A 23,513-nucleotide genomic window follows, 5' to 3' on the forward strand; every position below is an offset into this window, starting at 1 on the left:
TGGAGATATCCTGACCGTCGGCTGGATGAGGCGCAGGAGGAGGAGGAAGAGCAGGAGGAGGAGGAAGATGGGGACAGAGTCTCGGGAGACATGAACCTAAAACCACATACGATCAGTCAGCATCGTGATGGGCAAGGGCTGAAAGTGTCACCGTGCTGGAATGGGCAGGAAGGAGCAGGGTAAGCGGGTGCGTTGTGGGATTCTGGCGGGAGGAAGGCGCAGTGGGCTTGGATGTCTGGAACGCGGAGGGGTCTCGACGCGAGCGGGGAGGAGGGGACAATAGCGGGGCGGAGAGGCGCAGATAGAGCGCGCGAGAGGGAATTTGCATCCGCGAAGGTCAGCGGGCAGCGTGGCTGCGGAGATCAGCCTGTGAGATCCCCCCCCGGCGTCTGTTGCCCTCTCAGCCACTGCCGCCCTGCCCTCCCCGCGCGGCCCATTTTTCGGTATGGGTCCATAGCTCCCTGTCGCCGTTGCCATGTCCACCCTGCCCTTGTCTCTCCCCTCGTCCTCGTCGCCCCTCGCGTCTGTCCCCGCAAGCCTCCTCCTCGCCGCTCCGTCCCGTCCCTGTTCTTTTTGCGTCTTTTCTCTCCTCGTCTGCCCACCCATCGATCGTCTGTGAAGCTGATGAATATCGGACAAAGAATCCTCCCCCCACCACACACGTGAGATTTCTGCGAGTTCCCAGATCTCGTCCCCTCCTGCGATATAAAGCATGGACGGCGAACACACCGTCGCCTCGTGCTCAGAGGGTCAGTACCGCCTCGTGCATCCTGCTCTTCTCCTCTTCATGGCGTCATCCAGCTCTACAGACCGTCTCTCTGCCCTCCCCTCCGTCCAGAACTGGAACCCCCAGCAGGTCACCACCCCGTGAGCACCCCTCTCCTCCCCTCCCCTCCCCTCCTCCCCCGTCTCCATTCACATTCACATTCACCCCCAGTCCCCAATATCTAGGCCGCAAGACCCTCCCCATCAAGCGTGGCGACGCGGAGCCGCTCACTCGAGAAGACCTCCAATATGATCTTCTCTATTATATCTTTGCCGATCGCACCGTGGCTTTTGTCGACTTTCTAGCGCCGGGGAAGCCCCTCGTCAACTTCTGCGACCTCTACGTCAATGCTCTCTACAACTCCAGCAAGTGCTCCAAAGTCCTCAAGGACAAAATGGTAGAGACGCCCGCCTTTGCCATCGAGTTTGCAAAAATTTCTCTTCTCACCAACGTCGGTCGCATAAACACCACCATGGCCTGTACGTTCCGGTGTCCCCTTTCCTCGCAGTGTCACGCCAAAGTTGACCCACTGTCTCACAATCAGTCTTTCCGGAAATGAAAACCGCGCTGCGGAGCTATCACCCGGTCCCTTCCTTGCAAAAGACCGATGGAAATCTACAAGATGCTCCCCGCATCAAGAATTGTCTCAAGGCTGCCCTTCTTCCTTTTGAATTCAAGACACCCGCCCCTGGTTCCCCTCATGAAATCCTAGAAAAAGCGGTATGACGAGCTGGTCTTGTGAGCGTCTGGTGACGTTGCTGATCACCCCGATCAATGCAGCGATCCGGACAAGTTCCTCCCACTAGCGTCGTGAACCTAATCTTTGTGTTGTCCAACTCCAACCATACACAGGTTGGTTGACCACGCATCTATTCGGCTGGCGGAGCTAACCGCTGGATTGCAGCAAGTAGCGCATGACCACTTTGACGCTCCTCTTGAATTCCTCGACCTCTTCCTTCCTGTCAATCTGTCATCTGCCTCTCGTGCCAGGGCATTCCTTTGGCTTATGTTCCATTATCTACAAGGTCCAGATAAGCCGAATCCGTTCGACGACGATTATTCTCGTGCGAATCTTGGCAAGGTTCCCCGTATGCGCAATCTCAGCCGCGAGGAAATGCAACAGGAGAACGTGGACCCCATAGACGAAATCGAATGGGGAAGGCGTATGAGCGGGCAGAGGAGCAAATTTCTCAAGGAACTTGTTGATGAGATGGAGATGGACAAAAAAAGACAGCAGAACCCTCCACTTCCACCTCCACCCACTTCGACCGTGCCTACGTACGCATGTCAGTGCGGTCTGTCTCCAGCATATGATCTGGGCGCTGATATTGTGATTCTTCGGCTCACAGTGCAAGACCCTATGAGGCGTCCAACGTGGTCTCAACGACACCCCGCCTCAACCCCTGGCGGCAGCCGCGGTTCCTCGCTATCCCATGATCCTCCGCGTGGAATGACCGAGCCGCATCCCCGTGTAAGACCGCCCGTCTACAAAGGTGAGTCGGATTCGTAATTACAAATGATATTCCAATTTGCCGACCCTTCATACCTTTTATAGGCGACGCCACTGGCGCCGGTCAAGAGCATGAACGTAGCATGCTGGAACGTGAGCGATTGTTCGCACAGATTTGAAGACCGATATTGATCGCGTCGTTGAATTTTTCAGAAGCATGGCATGTTGCTACCACCGCAGACCCGCTGGACGATTCGGATCAGGAAGGGGACGAGCATGTCCGGCTCGAATACAGTGCGTCTAGCTTCACGCGCCCCCACCCGTTAAAATAATGATCTCGCTATATTTAACATCCTCAGATCGCCGCCTGCGAGTTCTCTCGCGCCTGAGAGGGAAAGATCCAACCCCGGAACCAGAGCCAGATCCCAATGCGGCGAGCGATGGTCAATACCAGTATGTCCCTCAACATCAGCCCCCTAGCGGGTCTGGAGCAAGTACCACTGGCCGCCTGCAACAGGTACAGTCATGGAAATAGCTTGTGCAATCTGGGCAAAGTCGTAATCTATTAGAACAAATCTGGAGAGATTTTGTTCTGGCCCTGATCGTGACAGTCACGATCACTTCTGCTTTATTTTTTTTTTTCGCTAGGATATGCGTCGCATTATCTATAACACCACAGAGTTCCATACAATGCTTTCCTCTCCGAGTCCGTCTCCGCACATGTACTTTGTCCATGATAATCTCTGTGTTCTTGACTTGGGATAGGAATTTGAACAGTGAAACAATTTGATGCCATAGGAATGCAATAAAATACATTTACTTCTTGCTAACCCTGATGATCTATAATATCACTTTTTCCCTTAAGCTGCGGGACGGTCAGGTCCGTTCGCAATATCTTGTGATGATTCGCATTTTCATGGATTGACACCAATACATCCGACAGTTCAAATCCTATAATTTTCTATCATAGGGCACAGCCCTCCTATCTGTATTGACATTGCATCAACGATAATGATACAGCGGACAAGGACGGCTGGCCGAAACACCACAAAATCAGCGAGAGGCACAGCCTACTCTTCAAAATCTACGAAAAAGTCGCCTAAACGAGATGAAATCCACCCATCTCCTTCGTGCACCGCACCGATGATAAATACACCTGCACCCCTGTGTAGCCTCCGACAATAACGTCCCGAAAACTGGGGTTCGGAACAATGCCTAAAGAAGCGAAAAACCCGATGTCCAAATGTGAAGTACGTGAATATCCACGCAAAGTGTCCATTGCTATATATGAACCGACAAAAGGAGAACAAGAACACATGATCCAGTGGACATTCAGTTACGGTTGGTTCAGAAGGCTCCTGGCAACTCGAGGATGGGGTGCGAGAACCCAGATCGTTTCCGTTCAGGAAGCTCAGGAGGAGCGCTGCGTCTGCGCATCTTCCTCTCCTGTTCTTCATTCTCCGCCGAGGGACTGGCGCTCTCTGAGTGGGCTGGGACGGGAGGTAAGGTGCGACGTTTGAGCCTGGTGAGCATCTGCCGCGCAGATACCTCACGCGAGCCGGGGCCTGAATTGAAGGCAAGCAAATTTGACTCCGATAATTCGGTCGGAGAGACAGAAGACGTCCGAGGCACAACGGTTGTAGTTATTTGCAGCTTGGGAGGCGAAGCGAGGGTAGGAGACGGTGGCAGGCAAGGCTCAGGCTCGCAAGCGGCCACCTTCGGAGATTCTGCGGGTGACACGGACCTGATGGGGAATTGAAGACGGCCTACGGGTGTCGGCGGTGCGGGCCTGGCACTGCGTATAGCAGGGCTGGTAACCTCTTGTACGGGCTGTGCTGCCGCTGTGCCGCTTGACGAGCGTCCACCCAGTTGCAGGAAGGCTGGCAAACGCGGACGGGATTGCGCGCGATTGTTTTGACCGGCTCCCGAGACATGAGAGCTCAGACGAGCAGTTATCTGATCAAGGGAGGGCAGTGGCTTTCGCTTGCTGACTACGGGGGCGGTCCTAAGTGACGGGACATAGGTATGCTGCCCGGGAATGCGGAAATCCACCTGCTCAACCCAAGGTTTCCGCATCGGGGCACTACCCTTGCCCTGTGCTAAGGACTCGAATACCTCAATGGGTGATTCAAGTCCGGGAGAAGGCAAAGTGTAGTGGAAGATGGCCGGAGACTCCGGAGGTGTCTTAGGAGTCAAGGTAGCGGTGGGAGAGGGTGGGGCTTGCACCTTCGATAGGAACAAAGCACGACGCTCAACTAGCGAAAGATAGCGACAACTGTCACTACTAGTCATACATGAAGCAGGGCTAGGAACATACCTTGCTTGCTCTTGTGAGCCTTGAGAGCAATCTCTTTGCGGAGATCCACCGATCTCTTAGTGCCAAGAGCAGTGTTCCTCTCTCTGGAAGCCTTGAGCAGAGCTTCGAAACGATCTCGCTCAAGACCCTGGCCTTTGATAGGCGACTCTACCGGACGAAGGGGGGAGAGGCGTCGCGGCGAATGAATGGGAGGCGGCGACAGGAGGGTCGCACGCCAGCTGCTATCATCGTCAACGATGACCTGGGCCTTGGCACTAAAGTCAAGGGAGAACGGGGAGAACGGCTCATACGAAGGCTCCTCAGGAGAAGCAAGGGAGATAGAAATCTCGGGAACGGGGGAAATGGCGAGAGGCATGGCTAGGGACGAAGCAATGAACGACAAGGACGAAGAGAAGACAATGGGTTGATTAAGATTCTTGAAAGAGAGGCGACCAGCACCAGTGCAATATGCGCAGCGTTCGCACCGGAGAGACGGCCGGGCCCAAGTGAGAGGAGGTAGGGAGAGAAAGAGAGAAGACCAAAGGAAAGCGCAGACGAGATGAAGGGAAATTCCAGCCTGCGCAGGTGGCTGGGTCGATAACCCCAGTTCGCACACCGCCTTGTTTCTCCGCCATGGCAACTGCCACGTCTGCATCACTGGAACAACTCCTTCTAAACACGCTCCCGCCATGATACAATCCGTGCGTTTTCGTCGTGACGGTCGCAACGAAGCCGTCTTATTTGAACTCAATACACACATGGCACCCTATAACTTCTAGATCCTACGACCACGTCTCCTTTCCATCACAAACCCTCCGCCTGGACTGCCTCCGCCAACTTCTGCTGGAAAAGCTTCTCAGCATTGACCCAGACTGAGGCCGTTTGTCGACTTGGTAGCTGCAAGAGCGAGGGCAGCAGGTCTGAACTGAATTGCTCCGATGCCTCCCGGGGTAGCAACGTTGGCAGATGGTCAATTGAGATCACCGACAACGGAGGGTTGTTAGGGCTAGATTGAACGAGTGCGGTGAGCGATAAGCCAGCTCATGCGTGAATGTGGACTGACCCAACGTCAACTGCTACTGTAGGTTCGGAGAATGTGGTATTGATGCTATAGATTGGGATGGGATTGTGCGGGTTCGTGGTGTCACAGCTGACATCGACAACCACTGACAAACGGCGACCTACGCCCGCCGAGCGTAGTTGCTCGTACGTGAGGAAGTGTGGTATCGGCGAGCTCAGATAAATGCAGTTCACGAAGATGTCAACGTCTAGGATTTCCTGGAAGGGACCACCTTTCTCTGTCTCAGCCATATCCCACTTCAGGATATCATCTCTGCAAACCTGTGGGTCAATAGTGGAACAAGATTGAATGCAAGATACACACTCGTTTAGGCCGATCTTTCTAAAGAGATCGACCGCTCCCCGGCCACATCGTCCCAACGCGCCAATAACAAGAGCCTTTAAGCCCTTACCGCTCCCACCGAGAGATTTCTTCACGGCCTCAACCATCGCATGCTCGTTCTCGTAGGGCTCTAGATAGCCAAGCGGCTCTCCATTCTTTTGTGACGCACATGCCAATGCTCCTGCGGCGGCACCTGCGAATCCGGCATGGTAGCCGAAGGCAGCTACTCGACGACCGCTTGCGTCCGTCAGAAACTCGAGATCGTAGAGATTGCCCTTTCCCTTATAGAAACGGGCAAGGACAGACGACCAGCCTGCTTGACGCTTGTAGCAATGGGCGAATTGAATGTGAGTGTGGGGGAGAGGGTCCTCAGATACAGGGAGCTCCTTCAATCCGATTATTGGGATGTGTGCAGGGGCATTGGGCCATGAATTATTTTCTTCGAGCTTGCATCCAACGCTGCAAATGTGGGTTGGTATCTGCAAGGTAGCTGGAGAAAGTACCCACGCTTCGTATTCTAAATCGTCAAAGATCCTTTGCTCGTCGCGCTCGACGTAGATGTCAAACCCCGCATCGATGAGCTTCTTAGCAGTGGTTGGGGTCAGAGCGGCTCGGCGCTCAAACTCCTTCTTTTCACAGCGTAGCCAGAGCGGTTGGCGAGACATCTCTTTGAAAGTGGTGAATGAGAGCAGAGCAGAGAAGTTTTTGCGCACGGCAGACTCGACATGACTCTACAATATCTGATCTCAGATCTAGACGTCCGCGACATGGGTCACGTGTGCGCGGTGCTCGAGTGCAGTGATCGAGCGTCTACCACTGCTGTTTCTGACTGCAGCGCCACTGGAAATACGATGCCAGGGGTCAAGAGACGTTCACCTCTTAAGTTACCTGGTACGAGACCTGCAATCCTTCCAGAAATAAGTCTAGAACTTATTCTTCAGAGAAACCCTACATTGCGCTCGGCTTGGAGGGCTCCGCTAACAAGCTCGGAGCAGGCATCATTTGCCATGGAACGGATGGATCGACTACAGTACTGTCTAATGTCAGGCACACTTATATTACGCCTCCTGGAGAAGGCTTTCTTCCAAGAGACACGGCACAACATCACCGTGAGTGGGCCCTATCGGTGATCAATGATGCGGTGAAGAAGGCCGAGGTGTCGTTGCACAACATCGACTGTATCTGCTACACTAAAGGTGCGCTTTAGGATGCAACATCATTCTGTACGACACTGTAGCCGTTTAGGTCCGGGAATGGGTGCACCATTGGTGTCTGTTGCCCTCGTTGCACGGACATTGTCTCTCCTCTACAACAAGCCTTTAGTCGGTGTGAACCACTGTGTTGGACGTAAGCGCTATCCGGCGAGCTTTGAACGTCAGCGAACTTCCTCGTATTACCTCCTCAGATATAGAAATGGGCCGTCAAATTACTGGGGCGCAGAACCCAGTAGTGCTCTATGTGTCGGGCGGTAACACACAGGTTATTGCGTACTCACAACAATGCTATCGGATATTTGGCGAAACACTCGACATCGCCGTAGGAAACTGTCTAGATCGATTCGCAAGAGTCATCAACCTCAGCAATGATCCGGCCCCGGGCTACAATATCGAGCAGGAAGCAAAGAAGTAAGCGACTCAATGCAGCCGCGGAAATATTAATTTGGCTAAATTATTGGAAAGGGGAAGGCGATTGCTGCCGCTACCCTACGCGACAAAAGGCATGGATGTTAGTTTGTCGGGTATCCTTACCTCGACAGAAGCCTATACGATGGACAAACGATATCGAGCCAATGGGCCTTTGAATAATCAAGATGACAATATCATAACACCACAAGACTTGTGTTTATCGCTACAGGAGACCGTCTTCGCAATGCTTGTAGAAATCACAGAGCGAGCCATGGCGCATATTGGTAGCAAAGAGGTTCTGATTGTAGGCGGTGTTGGCTGTGAGTGCGATTGCGTCGATTATGACGAAATTGGTGTAATTACCATTCTACCGCAGGCAACGAACGCTTACAAGAAATGATGGGAGTCATGGCCCAGGAGCGTGGCGGTCAGGTCTTCGCTACTGACGAGAGGTTGGTCACCAATGTGTTCTCCCGTGTTATCTCAATTAGACCTGAATGGGCGCTGCAGATTCTGCATTGATAACGGTATCATGATTGCTCAAGCTGGTCTTCTTAGTTATCGGATGGGTCTTCAGACACCGCTTTCAAAAAGCACTTGCACTCAGAGGTACGTCATCAATGCGTCGACCAAAGCGACTTAATCATGGATAGTACCTGCAGATTCCGCACAGATGAAGTCCATGTGGCATGGAGAGTCTAGTTCCTCGATGTATCAATGTCTCTAGCTATGTATCGATATACCAATTTGGAATTTGCTCGAGCTGTCGACGAGGTCCAAACAACCATGTCAACCAAGAACGACCGAGCGCCCACACATGCTTCCTATCTCCGTTGATGCTCTCTGTTGGGTCTGCTCTAACATTAGTCTATCACATGCGCAGGTTACGAAGGATCATACACAGCCCAATTATTGCAGGCAGTAGGTAGGGCGGAATCTATCTAACGGGCACAAATTTCATGCAGCTCTTCTACGTCCAATCTAAAGTTCTCTCTGCGGTTAGTGCAGTGTCACGTTGGACGATACCAGCTCCCATCCTTTACTATCGGCTCTTCGCATCTCCTTGCCGAGCTTCTCGTATCTATCCCACCACCACCGGTTGACCTCCTCGGACTCGCCGCCCGTTCCGGGTGGATGATTCCAAGGTTTGTCGTTAAATATATAATGTAAACATCTGATCTCTTCGTCACGCCACATCGGCTTGTGAATGATACGCAACGACTTGAGAGCGTTATAACACCAAGGCAGGGGCCTCCACCTTCCCTTGAAGAAAGCGGCGAGGAGATCCTGATCGGGAAAAGAAAAGGTCGGGACAAGCGGAGATGTCGATAAAAAGTGCTTGATGCTGCCGGAGAGGGGCATGGACGGAGTAAGGACGACCGTACCGGAGTTAAGCAGACCATATGGACGAGGACTTGACTCGGAGATGATCGGAGGCGAGCTGAGAGCGGTGGGATGCACCATCGGGGTATGTGCGCAATTCTTAGGGATCCTGTGGAACTGTGTCGGAAGAACTTATTTCTAGCGTAGGAATGGCTCTCACCAGTCGGCAGGATAGTGTGGCAGCCTGCGCGGGTTGCACGCACAAACATGCGCAGCCGCAATCCAGTCACTAGGCAAGGCTAGCTCCATCAACTCGTCCATGTTTTTCATGACAATCATGTCGCAATCCAGAAGGACGACACGCTAATTTCGCGGTGAGTCAGCTCGTCAGTGAACCCGTCAACTAAGACGCACATCGTATTGAGTCAGTTCAAATGCTCTATGCGGTGTGTTAGCTCTCAGGAGGCCGCAAAGGGCATCTACGAACCTAAGTTTCGTCCAAGTATCTCCAAATCTCAAATCGTGCTCCTCAAGTTTGTGGGTCCCCTTCTCCGGTTGAAGATGGTCCACGTCGACGATGAGTATGCCCCTCTTCTTCAGAACATCTCGAGCGTCTTGGGGGAGGCTTGGAGTGACCATTACGACCAGGGGGTATTTAGAGCCCACGGATATCAGGCAGTAATGGAGAACTAGAGCACCAGGCAAATAGGAAGCCCGAGTGAGAAGTGTAGCATATGCTGCTTTGCGAGACATTTTGGGGAGAAAGAGAAGGGATTGGAGAGATTAAAGCGTCTTACTAGTACTTATGGCGCTGCCCGCTGACGGGCAAGCGTGATCGGGCGCGAGGTGTATTAGTAGCGATGAAATAGCCCGGATCGAATGACGAGCGTGAAGGGCGCCATCTCGGGTAACGACTCTCCGCTGAGTTCAGGCACAAAAGCACGCTTGCTGCGATCCCAGGCTACCAGAAAGACATCTGCAGGGAAACAACGGCCAGGGGCATCGCTGCAGGCTGCAATTTGGTTCGGGGCAACGAGGCACCCTGTACGCCACTATCGCCGAACGCTCGCTGCGGACCACACGCCAGGTTGGACGCCAGACAAGGGCTGCCGAACACTGGCATTGTGTCCATCCGGGAAGCCAGCTTAGCAAACGTTCAGTATCGTTCGGATCTCTCTGGCCACAGGGTCTCGGAGATGAAGGCATCTCGATGCGGCCGACCTCCATTCATGCAATGAATCACGCCTGCAGTTCTCCCTGGGTAGTCTGCACCAAATAGAGCAACAATACAATCGTGATATAGGGCGCGGCAAGTCCTCATGTGGATGACATTCGCATGGTCATACAAATATAACTAATGCCTAAAGATGGAAAGGGAACAGCGACGGGTGCGGCTTCAGCGGAGACGACTAGAAAAATGCGCTATCGCTCAGTGATCCAAGCTACAATGCAACAAATGAACGCACCGAGCTTCACGCTCACTCTCTAAGAGGGCCAAGATGTCCTTCTCTCGGACAGGCCCCTTCACGTTACGGATAATCGTCCGGCTTGGGTCGTCCATGAACTCAACACGGACTTGTGTGACACCACCACGCGAACCAGTACGACCAAGGACCTAGTGAATAATGCCACAGCCAGTTCAGAGCTTGCGCAAATCAAACACTATAGAATGGGCAGAAGACCTTCACGACAGTTGCGAGCTTGACGGGGGCTTTTGATGAATCCTGAGACCTCATTAGCATATACCTGCGTATCTGCGTTTGAACATCGGCTCACCATTTTTGAAAGACGAGTGTGGGCCGAGGATGGGACTGGCGATGTGTTTTGTGGTCGGTGGACTGGAAGGAAAAATAAAGTTCACACTTTGAGTTGCCATCAATACAATGCGGCAAATTCCGGTGGCTGCCCTCAAGGCCGTAAACGGCAGTCTTTTTGGATATCCTCATGTGCACTACCATCTACTCTATGAGATACTCGAAAGTTTGTCGTCGAGGGCCTCGCCATTAGCAAGCTGGGTTGTCCTCCGTTCTGTCGCCTTCCCTCGCAATACGTTCTCGATGAAATACTCTCCAGCCTGTAGATCTGATGGTTTAGCGTCGAGCCCTGCGACTCGTGACGAATACATGCCTTATAGCTGCTCCGCACAAGCGGCCCACTCGCGACATAGAGGAACCCCATATCTTCAGCAACATGTTTCCATCGGTCAAATTCGGTAGGCGTCACATAGCGGTCGACCTTCATGTGTCGCTTCGTCGGACGCATGTACTGCCCGAATGTGACGACGTCGACGTCGATGTTCCGCAGCTCTAATAGCGTAGTCCGAAATCAGCACACCGGCAATGCTGCTACAAGACGAATACGCACCGCGTAAAGCATCCATCACCTGCTCCTCGTTTTCCCCGACTCCAAGCATGATGCTTGTCTTCGTGATTCTCACACCCTCCTTCTTTGCGTGCTCAAGGACACTTAGACTCTGTCTAAATGTGGCGCGACGATCGCGAACGAATGGCGTCAAGGCCTCAACGGTCTCGACATTGTGTGCATAAACATCTAATCCGGACTTCGCGACGACAGATACCTGAGCAAGCGATCCCGCAAAATCTCCTGTTAATGCCTCCACAAGAATTTGGGGCGCTCTGGCACATCATATTAATATAGTCCAGTGGAGACCACTGTTCGCACTCACTTCTGCTTGATCTTCATAATTGTCTCCGCGAAATGGTGCGCGCCACCGTCGGAGAGATCTGCTTGACTTGTAAGAATGATGAGGCATCAACATGCACCGACACGAACCATCTCGGTCAACGCTCGTGAGCACAATGTACCCCAGTCCCCACCGGCTAATGGCTTCTGCAGTATTTTCTGGTTCGTGGGGGTCCAGAGGTGGTGGTGCTCGGGAAGTCTTCACTGAGCAGAAACGACATCCTCGCGTACATGTATCCCCCATTAGCTATGTAGAAACGTCATGCGTTGATAGGATACCAAAGCTGCAATGTAGATGGAATAACGGACCATAATAGTGGCCGTAGCAGCCCTGCGTCCCTCCTCCGGAGTTGCACCCTCCTTTCCGCCCCAGCAGTCACCAATATTTGGGCAGCGGGCCTCCTCGCATACTGTGTGTAGGCCCAGTCCCCGCAAGTCGCTCTTGATCTTAGAGAAGGATGCGCCCTTAGGAATAGACGTCTTGAGATACGATGGAAGGCGAGGCCTAACAATGTAATATACTGCGTAAATAGAGCAATATAGAGGACGAACTGACAGAGCTAACCCAGTTGTGTTCCCAAGAACCACTCTATCTGAGACGTTGCCAGCGATGAAGTCGTCTAATGCAGGCCCCTCAGCGAGAGTCTGACTAAAGCTCGTTTTGGATGACGAAGGGGTTGCTAGTGTTCGAACATTTCGAGGAAAACTTCTCGCACTCGAGGCACGAAGGAAGGAGCGTAACGAGCAAGCTGGACGAGACATGAAAGACACCGGAAACCCCAGCGGACGCAGAGTCAACGATATTCGGTCGAGCCAAGGTCGAGTTGCTATTCCGTTGCGGAGCGCCCGGAATGCCAAAACGGGAAGTCGTCGCGCTCGCCGATCACCTGTCCGTACACTCGTCACGGCGGTCTTGAAGCACTCTGTACTTGGTCCCCAGAACCAGAAAATCTTGACAGTAGCAGGCTTCGTGCAGCTCGACACACTATGAATGCGCTCTCACGCCGAGAAGAGGAGACTTTGATGAAGACGGCCAAGGCTAAAGCACTCAAAGAGTGTGATCCCATCGTGAAAGGTCTGCTTGTGTTCTCTGGCAGCGTAATCCATCTCTCACTTTCAGAATATTTGGGATGCCAAGAATTTGCCGACTGTGCGACTGGCCGAGTATTCTCAGTTGCCTGGCAGTGCAGAGACAAGTATAAGGCTGTACAGGAATGCATGCTACACTAGTGCGTAGAATGTCTTCGATGCTACATTCATTTCAAAACCACGCAAAGCCTAATCATGGTATCCCTGATGGGTTCAGTACAGGTCCAGAGCCCATGGCGGCGATGCGGGCGGAATACTTTCGGTTACGACACGAGCGACAGCAGGGTACCGATGTCCCGTCATGACAACAGTCAAGAGAATGGTGCCGGTGCTCTCCAACACCAACACTTACCGCCAAAGATGGTTAGAGGGAGAAACCGGAGACATGAAGCCGGCGCTCTAAATCAATATTTTGCACGAAGTCAGCGTACGCTTGGCGTGCTAAGTTGTGTTGTCCCAACCAAGCATCTCATGAATATAAATATACAATATATGTATATGTTTACTTCATAGGAATAAATTGACAGCAGTAGTACTTCTACAGCTGGCTCAAAAACTCATCCTACTTGCTGGTCACCGCAATCCACTGTTGTCGAAAGGCAATGAGGGAGGTTATGAGGCTAGAAACATAACGCTCGCTCAGTTTTTCGGTCGACGGTCCAGATACGGAAGACACTAACCCGAATATACCAAGTACACCGTCGTTCAAGTTAGTCAGGCCCAGATTACTTGCCGGAATCCATAAGTCTAGAATATCGATGGTGAATTGCTGTCGGGTCGCCTCTCGGGCACTAGAAGCGAGTCAATATGACTAACTCGATCACAATATTCAATGAACATGGACCCACACTCGAAGCGCGTTTCGTTTGACCTCGCGGTCGACATTTTCGCCTTTGTCAGTGAGGTGTCCACTGCGCAGCTTGCTAACCTCGTTTGCTATCCTCCCCGCCTTTCGAAATGATGTTCGGGTGAGAAAAGACAGACGAAGAAAGTGAGACTGACTTTGAACAGACCATGCGCAATGCTGAAGAGAATCCCCGCTAGCCAAAACCTATTGGCATTCTTCCCAACCTTCTGTGCAGTAGAGGGCTTGAGGTTGAAGAACTTGACAGTGTTAGCCTAAAATGGGTAGCATTTAAGAACAGGGAATAGCAGAATGACGGTAATGGGCTCAGTCATACATACCCAAACCAGAGCGTCGTAAGTGAGATATCCAAAATAGCCAACCTGACGGCAGATGGTCGTGATTTGCTCTGCTATCTCACCGGTGGACTGGGAGGCACGCAAAGCGGCCTGCAAGTGCTCAACGGGCTTTCCAAGTCGCATAACTTCCCAGGCGTGGCCCTCAGCTTAGGCCGGCACTCAAGACAGTATCACGTACGCTTTCTTCCCAATGCAAGATGATTCTTGAGTGCATTCCATCGTGCAGCTTCAATTTTATACCCTTTGACGAGTAGATACCACGACAGGAAGCGCGAAAAGTATTGTATGGCGCGGTAGAGCTGCAGGGTACACGGGTGAGCGGCAGAGACGGCGTGATTGAAGTGCTGCAGACCTTGTCTCGCCCAAGGTTGGTGCCAAGGACCTTGAGAGATTGCGAAACGATGGGGTGGAGGATAACTTGCGACGCGACGCTGGACATGTTGGCCTTTGGTGCTAGTACCACAGGTGTAAGCGTTGCCCTGAATTGAAGTGCCTGGGAGAGCAGCAAACCTGGAGAGCCGCGTTCCACGTGAATTCCGCTCTATGTCCTCTCGTGACTTCATGGTCTATGACGCGTGAACCTGCGTAGTAACCCGACGTGTTCAATGCAGAGTCGTCGGGCTGTCGGCGTTATGATATGCTCTGCTCAGAGCCCTTTCGAGTTTGGCCTCGTTGCATTCTTCCGCGGATGACCATCCCGACATGCAGCTATTGCTGAGATGTGTCAGGGCGTGCAGGAAAGATGAGTGAGGAACGGAGTAAGTCGGGAGCTTCGCCGGAGTCATCCGCGGCAGCGTTCCAAAATCATGTCTCGGACGTGGCAAACGAACACGAGCAAACGCTCACACCTTATTTCCTCGTTGTAGAAGGTCTCTTGCGACGTTGCCGTGGTTAGCATGCGCGTCCAGATTGCACGAACACAATTTGTGAGTGAGAAGCACCTCTGGCGGGTGACGTCGATTGCTCATGTGATTGTGCACCTTCTCGTCGGCGTTTGCAGCTGAGCTCTGCCCGAAGGACACCCGCTCCTAGGCTTTTCTCCTCGTCTTCGATTATCATGGCGAGTGCACTCTTATCAAGGCTCGGGTAGCGCTCATCCAAGTATGCAGGCCGATCAGAAACACCGTGTAGAACGCGACACTTTCGGCGAACTCCAGGTTCCTGCAGACAGATACTGGGGAGCGCAGACCCAGCGGTGCGTTTGTCGATTCCACATACAAGCAGTGTTGCTCACATTATACCAGCTCACTGCAGAACTTTGATATTGGTGGTCCGACAGAACGCTTGCCACCACCCCTCATTAAGGCGTTTGGCGTCCTCAAGAAAGCCTCCGCGATCGTGAATGTCGGCTATGGTTTGGACCCTAAGATTGGTGGTGCGATCCAGCAAGCTGCAGACGAGGTCAGCGTCGACGGGCTGAGTCTGGCACTTCTACCTTAATGACCAACGTCGCGTACAGGTCATCTCGGGAACGCTCATTGATCATTTCCCACTTGTGGTGTTCCAAACTGGCAGTGGAACCCAGAGCAATATGAATGTCAACGAGGTCATCTCAAACCGCGCGATTGAGATGCTCGGAGGACAACTGGGTTCTAAGAAACCTGTTCATCCCAACGATCATGTTAACATGAGCCAGAGCAGCAATGATACGTATGTGGCCGTCTCATTGAACGGTGCCGTATTCTCACTGTTTTGTGTGACTCTAGCTTCCCTACAGCAATGCATATTGCAGCTGTCACCGAAATTAATCACTCCTTGCTGCCTGCTTTGGTCGAGTTGAGAGATGCTCTTGACGAAAAGGCAAAGGCCTTTGCTAATATTATCAAGATTGGTCGTACGCACTTGCAGGTTTGGATCCGTTCTCGTCCAAACACGATCCCCCTCATTAATCTTAATGTCAGGATGCCACACCTTTGACGCTGGGTCAAGAATTCAGTGGATATGTCGAGCAAGTGTCCAATGGAATTGAGCGAGTTCAAGCTGTTCTCCCACGGCTAAGCTTTTTGGCGCAAGGAGGTACTGCAGTGGGAACCGTGAGTAAAATAGCAATTACTAAGTGAGCCGCACTCAAAGTCACAGTGTAGGGGCTCAACACCAAGAAGGGCTTTGACGTCAAGGTTGCGGCGGAGATCTCAAAGATCACTGGGCTTGAGTTCAAGACAGCTCCGAACAAGGTACACCATACTATGTCTTATGGTTTTCATCCTAACGATGAAGGTAGTTCGAAGCGCTTGCGTCGCACGACGCTCTTGTTGAGGCGCATGGAGCGCTGAATGTTCTGGCATGCTCGTTCATGAAGATCGCCAATGACATCCGGTTCCTTGGCTCTGGTCCTCGCTGCGGCTTCGGCGAGCTCAGTCTGCCCGAGAACGAGCCTGGTAGCAGTATTATGCCCGGAAAGGTTAATCCTACGCAGTGCGAGGCGCTGACCATGGTCGCGGCGCAGGTCATCGGCAACCAGACCGCGGTTAGCGTAGCAGGTGCTAGTGGTCAATTTGAGGTAAACCTCGCGTGATTGTCTTGAACTGTTATTGTCTGACCTCTGCTTGTGCAGCTGAATGTCTTCAAGCCGGTTATGATCAAGAACGTTTTACAGAGCATCCGGTTGTTGGCAGATGGTATGTTTGTCGCGCATAAAACCGTGCTATTTCAGGCTGAACTATTGCAGGCTCGCGCTCGTTCACTAAGAATTGTGTCGTTGGCATTCAGGCAAATGAGAAGCGGATCAACACGTTGCTGAACGAGTCTTTGATGTTGGCAACGATCTTGAACAGTCATTTAGGCTACGACAGTGCGTCCTATTGTTTTTGTGCGCATCTTCCACCGCTGATCGGAAGGATCTTCTAGACGTGGCTAAGTGCGCGAAAAAGGCACATAAGGAGGGCACGACATTGAAGCAAGCTACAGTGGCGTTGGGTTTGCTTACGCCGGAGGAGTTTGATGAGAAAGTCCGGCCGGAGTTGATGCTGGGTCCCGATGACCCGTAGATACGTGTGTTGTCACCTTGGTACACTAGTGAGATTATTGGTGTTATAGCTAGATATTATGACGAAGACGCAGGCATGCAGGCATTACTTTGTCACCGTACATCGGGCTCAAGGAAGACGCTCCTGAACGATATCGCACAATGATGAGAACATGGCGCAGACGTTCGTACTACATGCTTTCGTCGGGGCCTTCGCGGGGAGCGACGAGGAGCCTGAGGGTTGTGACGCTGCCGAGCCCGCCGCGGCGGGGAGTCACGGCGTGACACGAAGCTCGGATGAGGATAGAGATGACCAAAAGCGGCAGTTGTCATATTTGTAGCAACACCAAAATCCAATGAGACATGGCATGCTGGCCAGTTTGCGGCTTAGCCGTACACACTCAGGCCCCGGCCCTTTATCACTGCCCCGCTCTTCTTCCTCTCGTCGCCCTCGACCGCCTCCAGCCTCTTCCCCCACTGCTCCCTGAACTCTGACTGTTTTGTCTTCAGTCATCGCCTCTCGCGGGGTGGCAGCCTACTTTGCGCTTCTCAGAGGGGACCACCGCCACAGCGCGGTCACTCAACAGTCCCGCAAGCGCCAGGCTGTGTGAGAGGATCAGGCTTGCGTGAAGACTCTTGTCTTTTGTCCTCTGATATATCCTAGTCGCTGTCCTTTCGCACCTCCATCTGTTATGTCCCTCAAACACATTCTCAATGATGACCCAGTTCCTCCCCATATACCCGCACCTACGCCTTCTGTACCCTCACCTTCTGAACCAGTGCCAGCTAGACAGTCTCCTCTGATGCCAGTCGTCTCTCCTCCGCCACAGCTTCACTATGCACATGCAAGAGCTCTCCATGATCACGAGCCACCGCCAGTTCCGCGCGGATTAGCGTATCAGCCTGCAACATATCACGGAGCAGGAGGTTGGGATCCTTATACTGGTGAATGGGTACAGGGTGACATTTTTCCTTTGGGTCCAGGAGGCAACTACTATCCGGATCGCGAAGAGCAAACACCATTGTCGCCGACATTATCGAATAATGGGTCGGCAACCTCCCGTTTCAAAGAAGGATTTGTCGAGGGTCACGGCAGGAAGAAGCGGAAAATTGCAGATGACGACGACGATTATCAGCCCCCTGGCCAAAAACGTGTACGTGACATCACTATCCTACTATCCCTTGACACCGAGGCCATATCTTAATAGCAATCACGACGATATCCGCTTCGCACGCGACAGCAACACCGCAATCACACACCCGCCTCTGAGGCCCATGAGCCTGAGCCATCCATGGAAGAGATGGCGCCGGAGCAAACTGAGGAAGAGTCTCGCCTTACTTCTACTGATCTCGAGGACTGCGAAGAAGTATGGTTGGCGGAGCTTGGTAACTATGTTATAGAGTCCCACAAACGACAGAAACAGGTGGACGCTTGGTTCTCTCGATGGATAATTGTAAGTCAATGTCAGACGTTTATCCTAGTAGAATTCTTACCGGGAATGTAAGGAACGTGATTCAATTACGGCGTATCATATGTCACATGCGTACAGGCAGCGCATAGCTCGTATACCTCCGCCGCCGCCTCCGCCTCCTCCCCAACCTATCGTTGACGACGGGTACATGTCAGCTTTGCGCCCCGCTTCTCCTTCTCTGCAGCCTATGGACAGCTATGATGCCCTGCGGTCTGACGTTGGCCATATGGATAATCACAGACGGCATTATGGAAATAATGCCGAGGACGCTGCACGTGAATTAGAAGAATCTGTGCTTGGAGGCTCCACGAGGCACAAGGGCAAAGGCAAGGGCAAAGGGAAGGACACTGGCAAGCGGCCTGCAGCGTATACAATTTCCGATTCAGGAAGCGAGATGGACATTCCCATCTCTAAGACCATGCCCGCCCACAAAAAGCGCAAAGTTATGAAAGATGCAGCAGACGCAGCAGATGCGGCGGACGAGTTGGAGTCCTCTCTGATCGATCGTATTCCTGGAGGGCAATTCATCCCGTCTCCCGCACCAAAGCTAGCGTCCGCAAGAAGCAAGGGTAGGGGCAAGCAGATTCAGCGAGAAGAGAGTGTGGACAGTGTTTCGATTATTCCAAAGCCACGCAAGAGACTTGGTACTCGAAAGAAATTCGACACTTTGCCACCCCAGACGCAGGAGCACTTAGGTATTGGCTCCGCTGCGGGCTCCATCGCTGGAGACTCAACACCTGTTGGTTCGCGACCGGCATCGCCCGCTCTCACAGCAGTTTCTGCTACGGTCTATGAATTAGACGAGTCCATCCCTCCACTAAAGCGGGCAAAGAAGGTTGACGACGCTTCCATGCTCAAACGCGTGCGGACACTTGAGGATGCTCAGCGCAAAGTCTGGACTAATATTGCTCGGAGGGATGTGGCTAAGGTGCGTCATATGATTTCGGTTCGCAGATCATTCATTATTTATCAAGTGATGAACAGGTATACAAATATCATGCACAAGGCTACCTGTCAAGACAAACGCAGACCAAACGCGTTGCGACACTGTGCTCTATGCAGGCTCGGAAACCCGTTGTTAGGAGCGCCAAAGCGGTTAAGGATGTACAAGCAAAGGGCAAGCGGCTGATGCGCGAGATGCTAGTATTCTGGAAGAAGAATGAGAAGGAGGAGCGCGATGTACGGAAGCGTGAGCAGAAAGAAGCAATTGATCGAGCCAAGGTTGAAGAGGAGAAGCGAGAGGCTGCACGACAAGCACGCAAGCTAGAGTTTTTGATTAGCCAGACTGAGCTGTATAGCCACTTCGTTGGTAACAAACTTAAGAGTAAGCCTTTTCATCGCTCAATGTGACTTGTGTCTAAATTTCGCAGCTGCGGAGCTGGAAGGAGATTCCATGCAAGCACATGTTCCTGCGGGTGCCGAACTTGGTGACGTTGATGGGAATGCATTACGGGACATTGACTTCGACGATGGTAAGCGGTCGCGGTAACTCTCGTGCATTCAATTCCAACTGTGCTATAGAGGATCAAACAAACATACATCGACATGCGAGGCATAATGCCCAAGCCGCAATCGTTGCTGCCAAGCGAAAAGCGCAGGACTTTGACACTCAGACTGCACTGGAACGGAAAACGAACGAAGCGTTGAAACTCGCCAAGCGACAAGCTCACATCCATGCAGATGAAGATGTAGAAGGTATGGGTTCTGGGTCGACAGCTACGCCTCTCGTTGATTGTAAGCGCATTCTTGGTGTGATGTACTTCCTTTGGCTAACTCTCCTTAAAGTGGATTCGGACGAGCTGAACTTCCAGAACCCCACCTCATTTACTGGAGAGCTTACCATTAAGCAGCCCAACATGTTGATGGCTACGCTCAAGGAATATCAACTGAAGGGTTTGAATTGGTTAGCCACCTTATACGAGCAGGGTATCAACGGCATTCTTGCAGACGAGATGGGTCTGGGAAAGGTGAGTTGATGTGGTAAGCGGAACAATGCTCCCACTCATTTAGTTCTAGACAGTGCAATCGATCTCACTGTTAGCCTATCTGGCTGAGCATCACGATATCTGGGGACCATTCCTTGTTGTGTCTCCAGCTTCGACGCTTCACAACTGGCAGCAAGAGATTACCAGATTCGTGCCTCGTCTGAAAGCTCTTCCATATTGGGGAAATGTCAAAGATCGTGCTACACTGCGGAAGTTTTGGAACAAGAAGGAGATCAGCTACGATCAAGATGCCCCTTTCCACGTTCTTATTACTAGTTATCAACTGGTCAGTATGTCAAGTTCGAAGAAGCATCGTCACTCACTTTTGGTTGTTAGGTTACCCAAGATCAACAGTACTTCCAACGTGTCAAGTGGCAATATATGATATTGGACGAAGCACAAAACATCAAGAATTCTTCTAGCGCTCGATGGAAGACGTTATTGGGCTTTCAATGCCGCAATCGCCTGCTCCTTACAGGAACACCGATTCAGAATTCAATGCAAGGTCTGCACATTTATATATATCTTACGCATATTTGTGTCTAACTTCTTGGTAGAATTATGGGCGCTGTTGCACTTCATTATGCCCAGCTTATTCGACTCGCACGATGAATTCAATGAGTGGTTTTCAAAGGATATTGAAAACGCTGCTGAGAATAAGGGAAGTCGACTAAATGAGCATCAGCTGCGGCGACTGCATATGATCCTTAAACCATTTATGTTACGCCGAGTCAAACGCCATGTGCAGAATGAGCTCAGTGACAAGGTTCGTTGTGATGCTCTTATCATGCTTCTTAATTGAAGTTGTATTGTCGCCGCTAGATTGAGGTCGATATTTATGTGGATCTTAGTGCACGCCAACGGGCCCTTTACAAAGCTTTGCTTGCTAATGTGTCGGTAGCTGACCTTCTGGAGAAGGCCGCCAATATTGGCGATGCAGATTCTGCCCGGTCACTGATGAATTTGGTGATGCAGTTTCGCAAGGTCAGTCTCCCCTACTTATTTCCCTGTGTGATTTTGACATTTTGTAGGTCTGCAATCATCCCGAGCTGTTCGAGCGTGCAGACGTGGTAGCACCATTCTCATTCTCCGAGTTTGGGCGATCGGGGCCTTTGAATCGTGAAGGCGATCTAATCCAACTTGCCTATTCGTCTCGCAATCCTATCGAGTTCGCTATCCCGAAGCTGTTGTACCACGAGGGTAGACTTCTAGGCGTGTCACAGGATGACACGGACGCTGTGTCTGACACAATGCGACTCTCAACGTTGAAAAATGTTTGGTCCACTGAATGGATTCATCGATCGTTCTATGACGAAGGTGTGTATCATGAAAGATGGGATGTGCTGAGCTAATCCGCCTATAGGGAATTCCGCGTTCGGATTCTTGCGATTCATTGACATGTCCCCAAGCGAGGCTCATGTCTTGCATACGTCTCATCTGATTCAGAGGCAGATCTCCGTCTCGCAAATTGAAAACAGATGCCGAGACGACGATATCTATCAATGGTGAGGACTCTGCCTACGCTCATAAACTGATCTAATCTGCGATGGCAGCGATCCAACATTCATAGCAAATATCGCTCATTGCCCGTACCAGGTAGCCCAGCGAGTCAACTTCAGGAATCTTGAACATGCTGAAGGTATTTCGACCCTGGGGACAATTTCGGCGTCTGCATGGCAATTATCTTGTCTATCTCGGAGAGACTTGAAGTGGTTCATACCTCCGACGGTAGCTCCGCCTATTTCGATGTCTTGCGCGGATCGTGTGTTTGTCGATCGTCAAGCACAATTGCTCGAATCGCCGATGGAATCTTTGGCTCTATATGGCGTACCACCTAATTTATGGGAGTCTGAAGTAGCTTGCTCGTTGTATGAGCGACGGCTTCCTGGCTTGCATGTATCTGGCCTTGTCGGCAGCTCGTCCCCAGATCAATTACCATTGTCAGCAATGCAGGTTCCCGAAGCTAAGAGGCTGATTTACGATTCTGCCAAGCTCGCTCGGCTAGACTCTCTGCTTCACGAACTCAAGGCTGGCGACCATCGTGTACTGGTCTATTTCCAAATGACGCGTATGATGGACCTGATGGAGGAGTATCTCATCTACCGCCAGTATAAATACTTGCGACTGGATGGTTCATCCAAGCTGGAAGATCGGCGCGACATGGTCATGGAGTGGCAAACTAGGTATAGGAGTTCAGAAATTAAACAACAGCGCCTTCACTGACCGAAATGTTCATCAGGCCGGATATCTTTGTGTTCCTCCTCAGTACACGTGCCGGTGGTCTTGGTATCAACTTGACGGCAGCTGATACAGTTGTGTTTTATGACCACGATTGGAACCCGTCAAACGATGCTCAGGCTATGGATCGTGCACATCGTCTCGGGCAGACTCGTCAAGTAACGGTATATCGATTAATTACCAAAGGCACTATTGATGAACGCATTGTCCAACTTGCGAGAGTCAAAAAAGATGTGAGTTTCATAGCAGCTCATCGTTGTCCATTTATCTAATAGTCTTTGGTTTAGGTGCAAGACATTGTCGTGGGCAACAAAAACTTCACCGACGTGACTAAGCCAAGCGAGATCGTCCAGCTATTGCTCAATGAAGATCAGTTGGCAAGCCTGGACAGCGGTAATAGCACTTCATCTAAGAGCAAAAGCAAGAAGCCTGCGGATGCGGCGCAGGCGAATGGGTCTGCTGTCCGAGATTTATGGAATGAGGAGGGCGATGAATTCTTCGGTCACTCAGGCCCGATGCAATCTGGGCTCGGCAACGGCGGAGAAGCCGGAGACGATGATCTTGGGACACCAGTCCCCCCACATACATCTGGTCGCGGTCGAAAACGCAAAGGGGAGGGAACTGGGGCACCGAGAGGGCGGAAGCCTGGTACGCGGGGGCGGAGAAAGGCGAACGTCGCGAAAGGCGATGGAGACTCGTAGCTGATGGAGACGTCAGTTCTATAGACAGTATGTAGCTAACCCACTTTGTCTGTACACTTTTATGTAGAAGGTGTTCGCGTTTGTTTGATAGTGTAATAATCTCCTTGTTTTCTACTAGTCCACGCTGCACCTACGAGATTGAGGATGGGCTGGTCCGGTGATAGCCGCCACCGTGTGTAGTCGTCGATCGAGGGGCTCAAAGCACTCAGATTTCGCCTTCAGTGTTGTGACTGAGGCAACAAACAGCAGCCGAGCCTTAGTTACTTGCTTTATACATCGAACTTGTCCATGACAC

General features: G+C 51.8%; 9 protein-coding genes across 9 annotated transcripts; 4 read left to right on the forward strand and 5 right to left on the reverse strand.

The window, feature by feature from the left end:
- Positions 1-712: 712 nt before the first annotated feature.
- FIBRA_02934 (uncharacterized protein) lies at positions 713-2,751 on the forward strand (the record flags this gene model as incomplete). The annotated part of the gene is made up of 9 exons (XM_012324781.1): positions 713-867; positions 938-1,245; positions 1,311-1,486; positions 1,547-1,618; positions 1,671-2,052; positions 2,116-2,259; positions 2,322-2,369; positions 2,430-2,510; positions 2,576-2,751. The coding sequence occupies 9 exons, from the start codon at positions 713-715 to the stop codon at positions 2,749-2,751; spliced, it is 1,542 nt and encodes a 513-aa protein (XP_012180171.1).
- Positions 2,752-3,563: 812 nt separating this feature from the next.
- FIBRA_02935 (uncharacterized protein) lies at positions 3,564-4,888 on the reverse strand (the record flags this gene model as incomplete). The annotated part of the gene is made up of 2 exons (XM_012324782.1): positions 3,564-4,471; positions 4,534-4,888. The coding sequence occupies 2 exons, from the start codon at positions 4,886-4,888 to the stop codon at positions 3,564-3,566; spliced, it is 1,263 nt and encodes a 420-aa protein (XP_012180172.1).
- A 428-nt stretch (positions 4,889-5,316) lies between these two features.
- On the reverse strand, positions 5,317-6,579 carry FIBRA_02936 (uncharacterized protein; the record flags this gene model as incomplete). The annotated part of the gene is made up of 3 exons (XM_012324783.1): positions 5,317-5,518; positions 5,576-5,845; positions 5,897-6,579. The coding sequence occupies 3 exons, from the start codon at positions 6,577-6,579 to the stop codon at positions 5,317-5,319; spliced, it is 1,155 nt and encodes a 384-aa protein (XP_012180173.1).
- A 60-nt stretch (positions 6,580-6,639) lies between these two features.
- Positions 6,640-8,241, forward strand: FIBRA_02937 (uncharacterized protein; the record flags this gene model as incomplete). Its single annotated transcript, XM_012324784.1, has 8 exons — positions 6,640-6,805; positions 6,856-7,110; positions 7,160-7,261; positions 7,320-7,539; positions 7,594-7,859; positions 7,916-7,991; positions 8,050-8,148; positions 8,202-8,241. 8 exons carry the CDS (start codon positions 6,640-6,642, stop codon positions 8,239-8,241), a joined length of 1,224 nt encoding a protein of 407 aa, XP_012180174.1.
- A 297-nt stretch (positions 8,242-8,538) lies between these two features.
- FIBRA_02938 (uncharacterized protein) lies at positions 8,539-9,615 on the reverse strand (the record flags this gene model as incomplete). Its single annotated transcript, XM_012324785.1, has 4 exons — positions 8,539-9,031; positions 9,083-9,225; positions 9,277-9,301; positions 9,350-9,615. 4 exons carry the CDS (start codon positions 9,613-9,615, stop codon positions 8,539-8,541), a joined length of 927 nt encoding a protein of 308 aa, XP_012180175.1.
- A 1,210-nt stretch (positions 9,616-10,825) lies between these two features.
- Positions 10,826-12,327, reverse strand: FIBRA_02939 (uncharacterized protein; the record flags this gene model as incomplete). The annotated part of the gene is made up of 7 exons (XM_012324786.1): positions 10,826-10,965; positions 11,019-11,168; positions 11,227-11,498; positions 11,549-11,606; positions 11,656-11,812; positions 11,875-12,070; positions 12,131-12,327. 7 exons carry the CDS (start codon positions 12,325-12,327, stop codon positions 10,826-10,828), a joined length of 1,170 nt encoding a protein of 389 aa, XP_012180176.1.
- An 889-nt stretch (positions 12,328-13,216) lies between these two features.
- Positions 13,217-14,296, reverse strand: FIBRA_02940 (uncharacterized protein; the record flags this gene model as incomplete). Its single annotated transcript, XM_012324787.1, has 6 exons — positions 13,217-13,445; positions 13,503-13,603; positions 13,657-13,773; positions 13,840-13,982; positions 14,036-14,156; positions 14,210-14,296. The coding sequence occupies 6 exons, from the start codon at positions 14,294-14,296 to the stop codon at positions 13,217-13,219; spliced, it is 798 nt and encodes a 265-aa protein (XP_012180177.1).
- A 664-nt stretch (positions 14,297-14,960) lies between these two features.
- Positions 14,961-16,844, forward strand: FIBRA_02941 (uncharacterized protein; the record flags this gene model as incomplete). The annotated part of the gene is made up of 10 exons (XM_012324788.1): positions 14,961-15,052; positions 15,102-15,258; positions 15,317-15,507; positions 15,564-15,705; positions 15,759-15,890; positions 15,942-16,031; positions 16,079-16,357; positions 16,412-16,475; positions 16,526-16,648; positions 16,705-16,844. The coding sequence occupies 10 exons, from the start codon at positions 14,961-14,963 to the stop codon at positions 16,842-16,844; spliced, it is 1,410 nt and encodes a 469-aa protein (XP_012180178.1).
- A 670-nt stretch (positions 16,845-17,514) lies between these two features.
- On the forward strand, positions 17,515-23,218 carry FIBRA_02942 (uncharacterized protein; the record flags this gene model as incomplete). Its single annotated transcript, XM_012324789.1, has 16 exons — positions 17,515-17,976; positions 18,031-18,276; positions 18,329-19,222; positions 19,279-19,618; positions 19,665-19,766; positions 19,816-20,028; positions 20,080-20,261; positions 20,311-20,565; positions 20,616-20,784; positions 20,837-21,045; positions 21,102-21,263; positions 21,311-21,596; positions 21,643-21,784; positions 21,833-22,462; positions 22,519-22,750; positions 22,805-23,218. 16 exons carry the CDS (start codon positions 17,515-17,517, stop codon positions 23,216-23,218), a joined length of 4,938 nt encoding a protein of 1,645 aa, XP_012180179.1.
- Positions 23,219-23,513: the final 295 nt, after the last annotated feature.

Source organism: Fibroporia radiculosa (assembly GCF_000313525.1).
Source record: "Fibroporia radiculosa TFFH 294 genomic supercontigs, scaffold1521, whole genome shotgun sequence".
Lineage (NCBI taxonomy): Eukaryota > Fungi > Basidiomycota > Agaricomycetes > Polyporales > Fibroporiaceae > Fibroporia > Fibroporia radiculosa.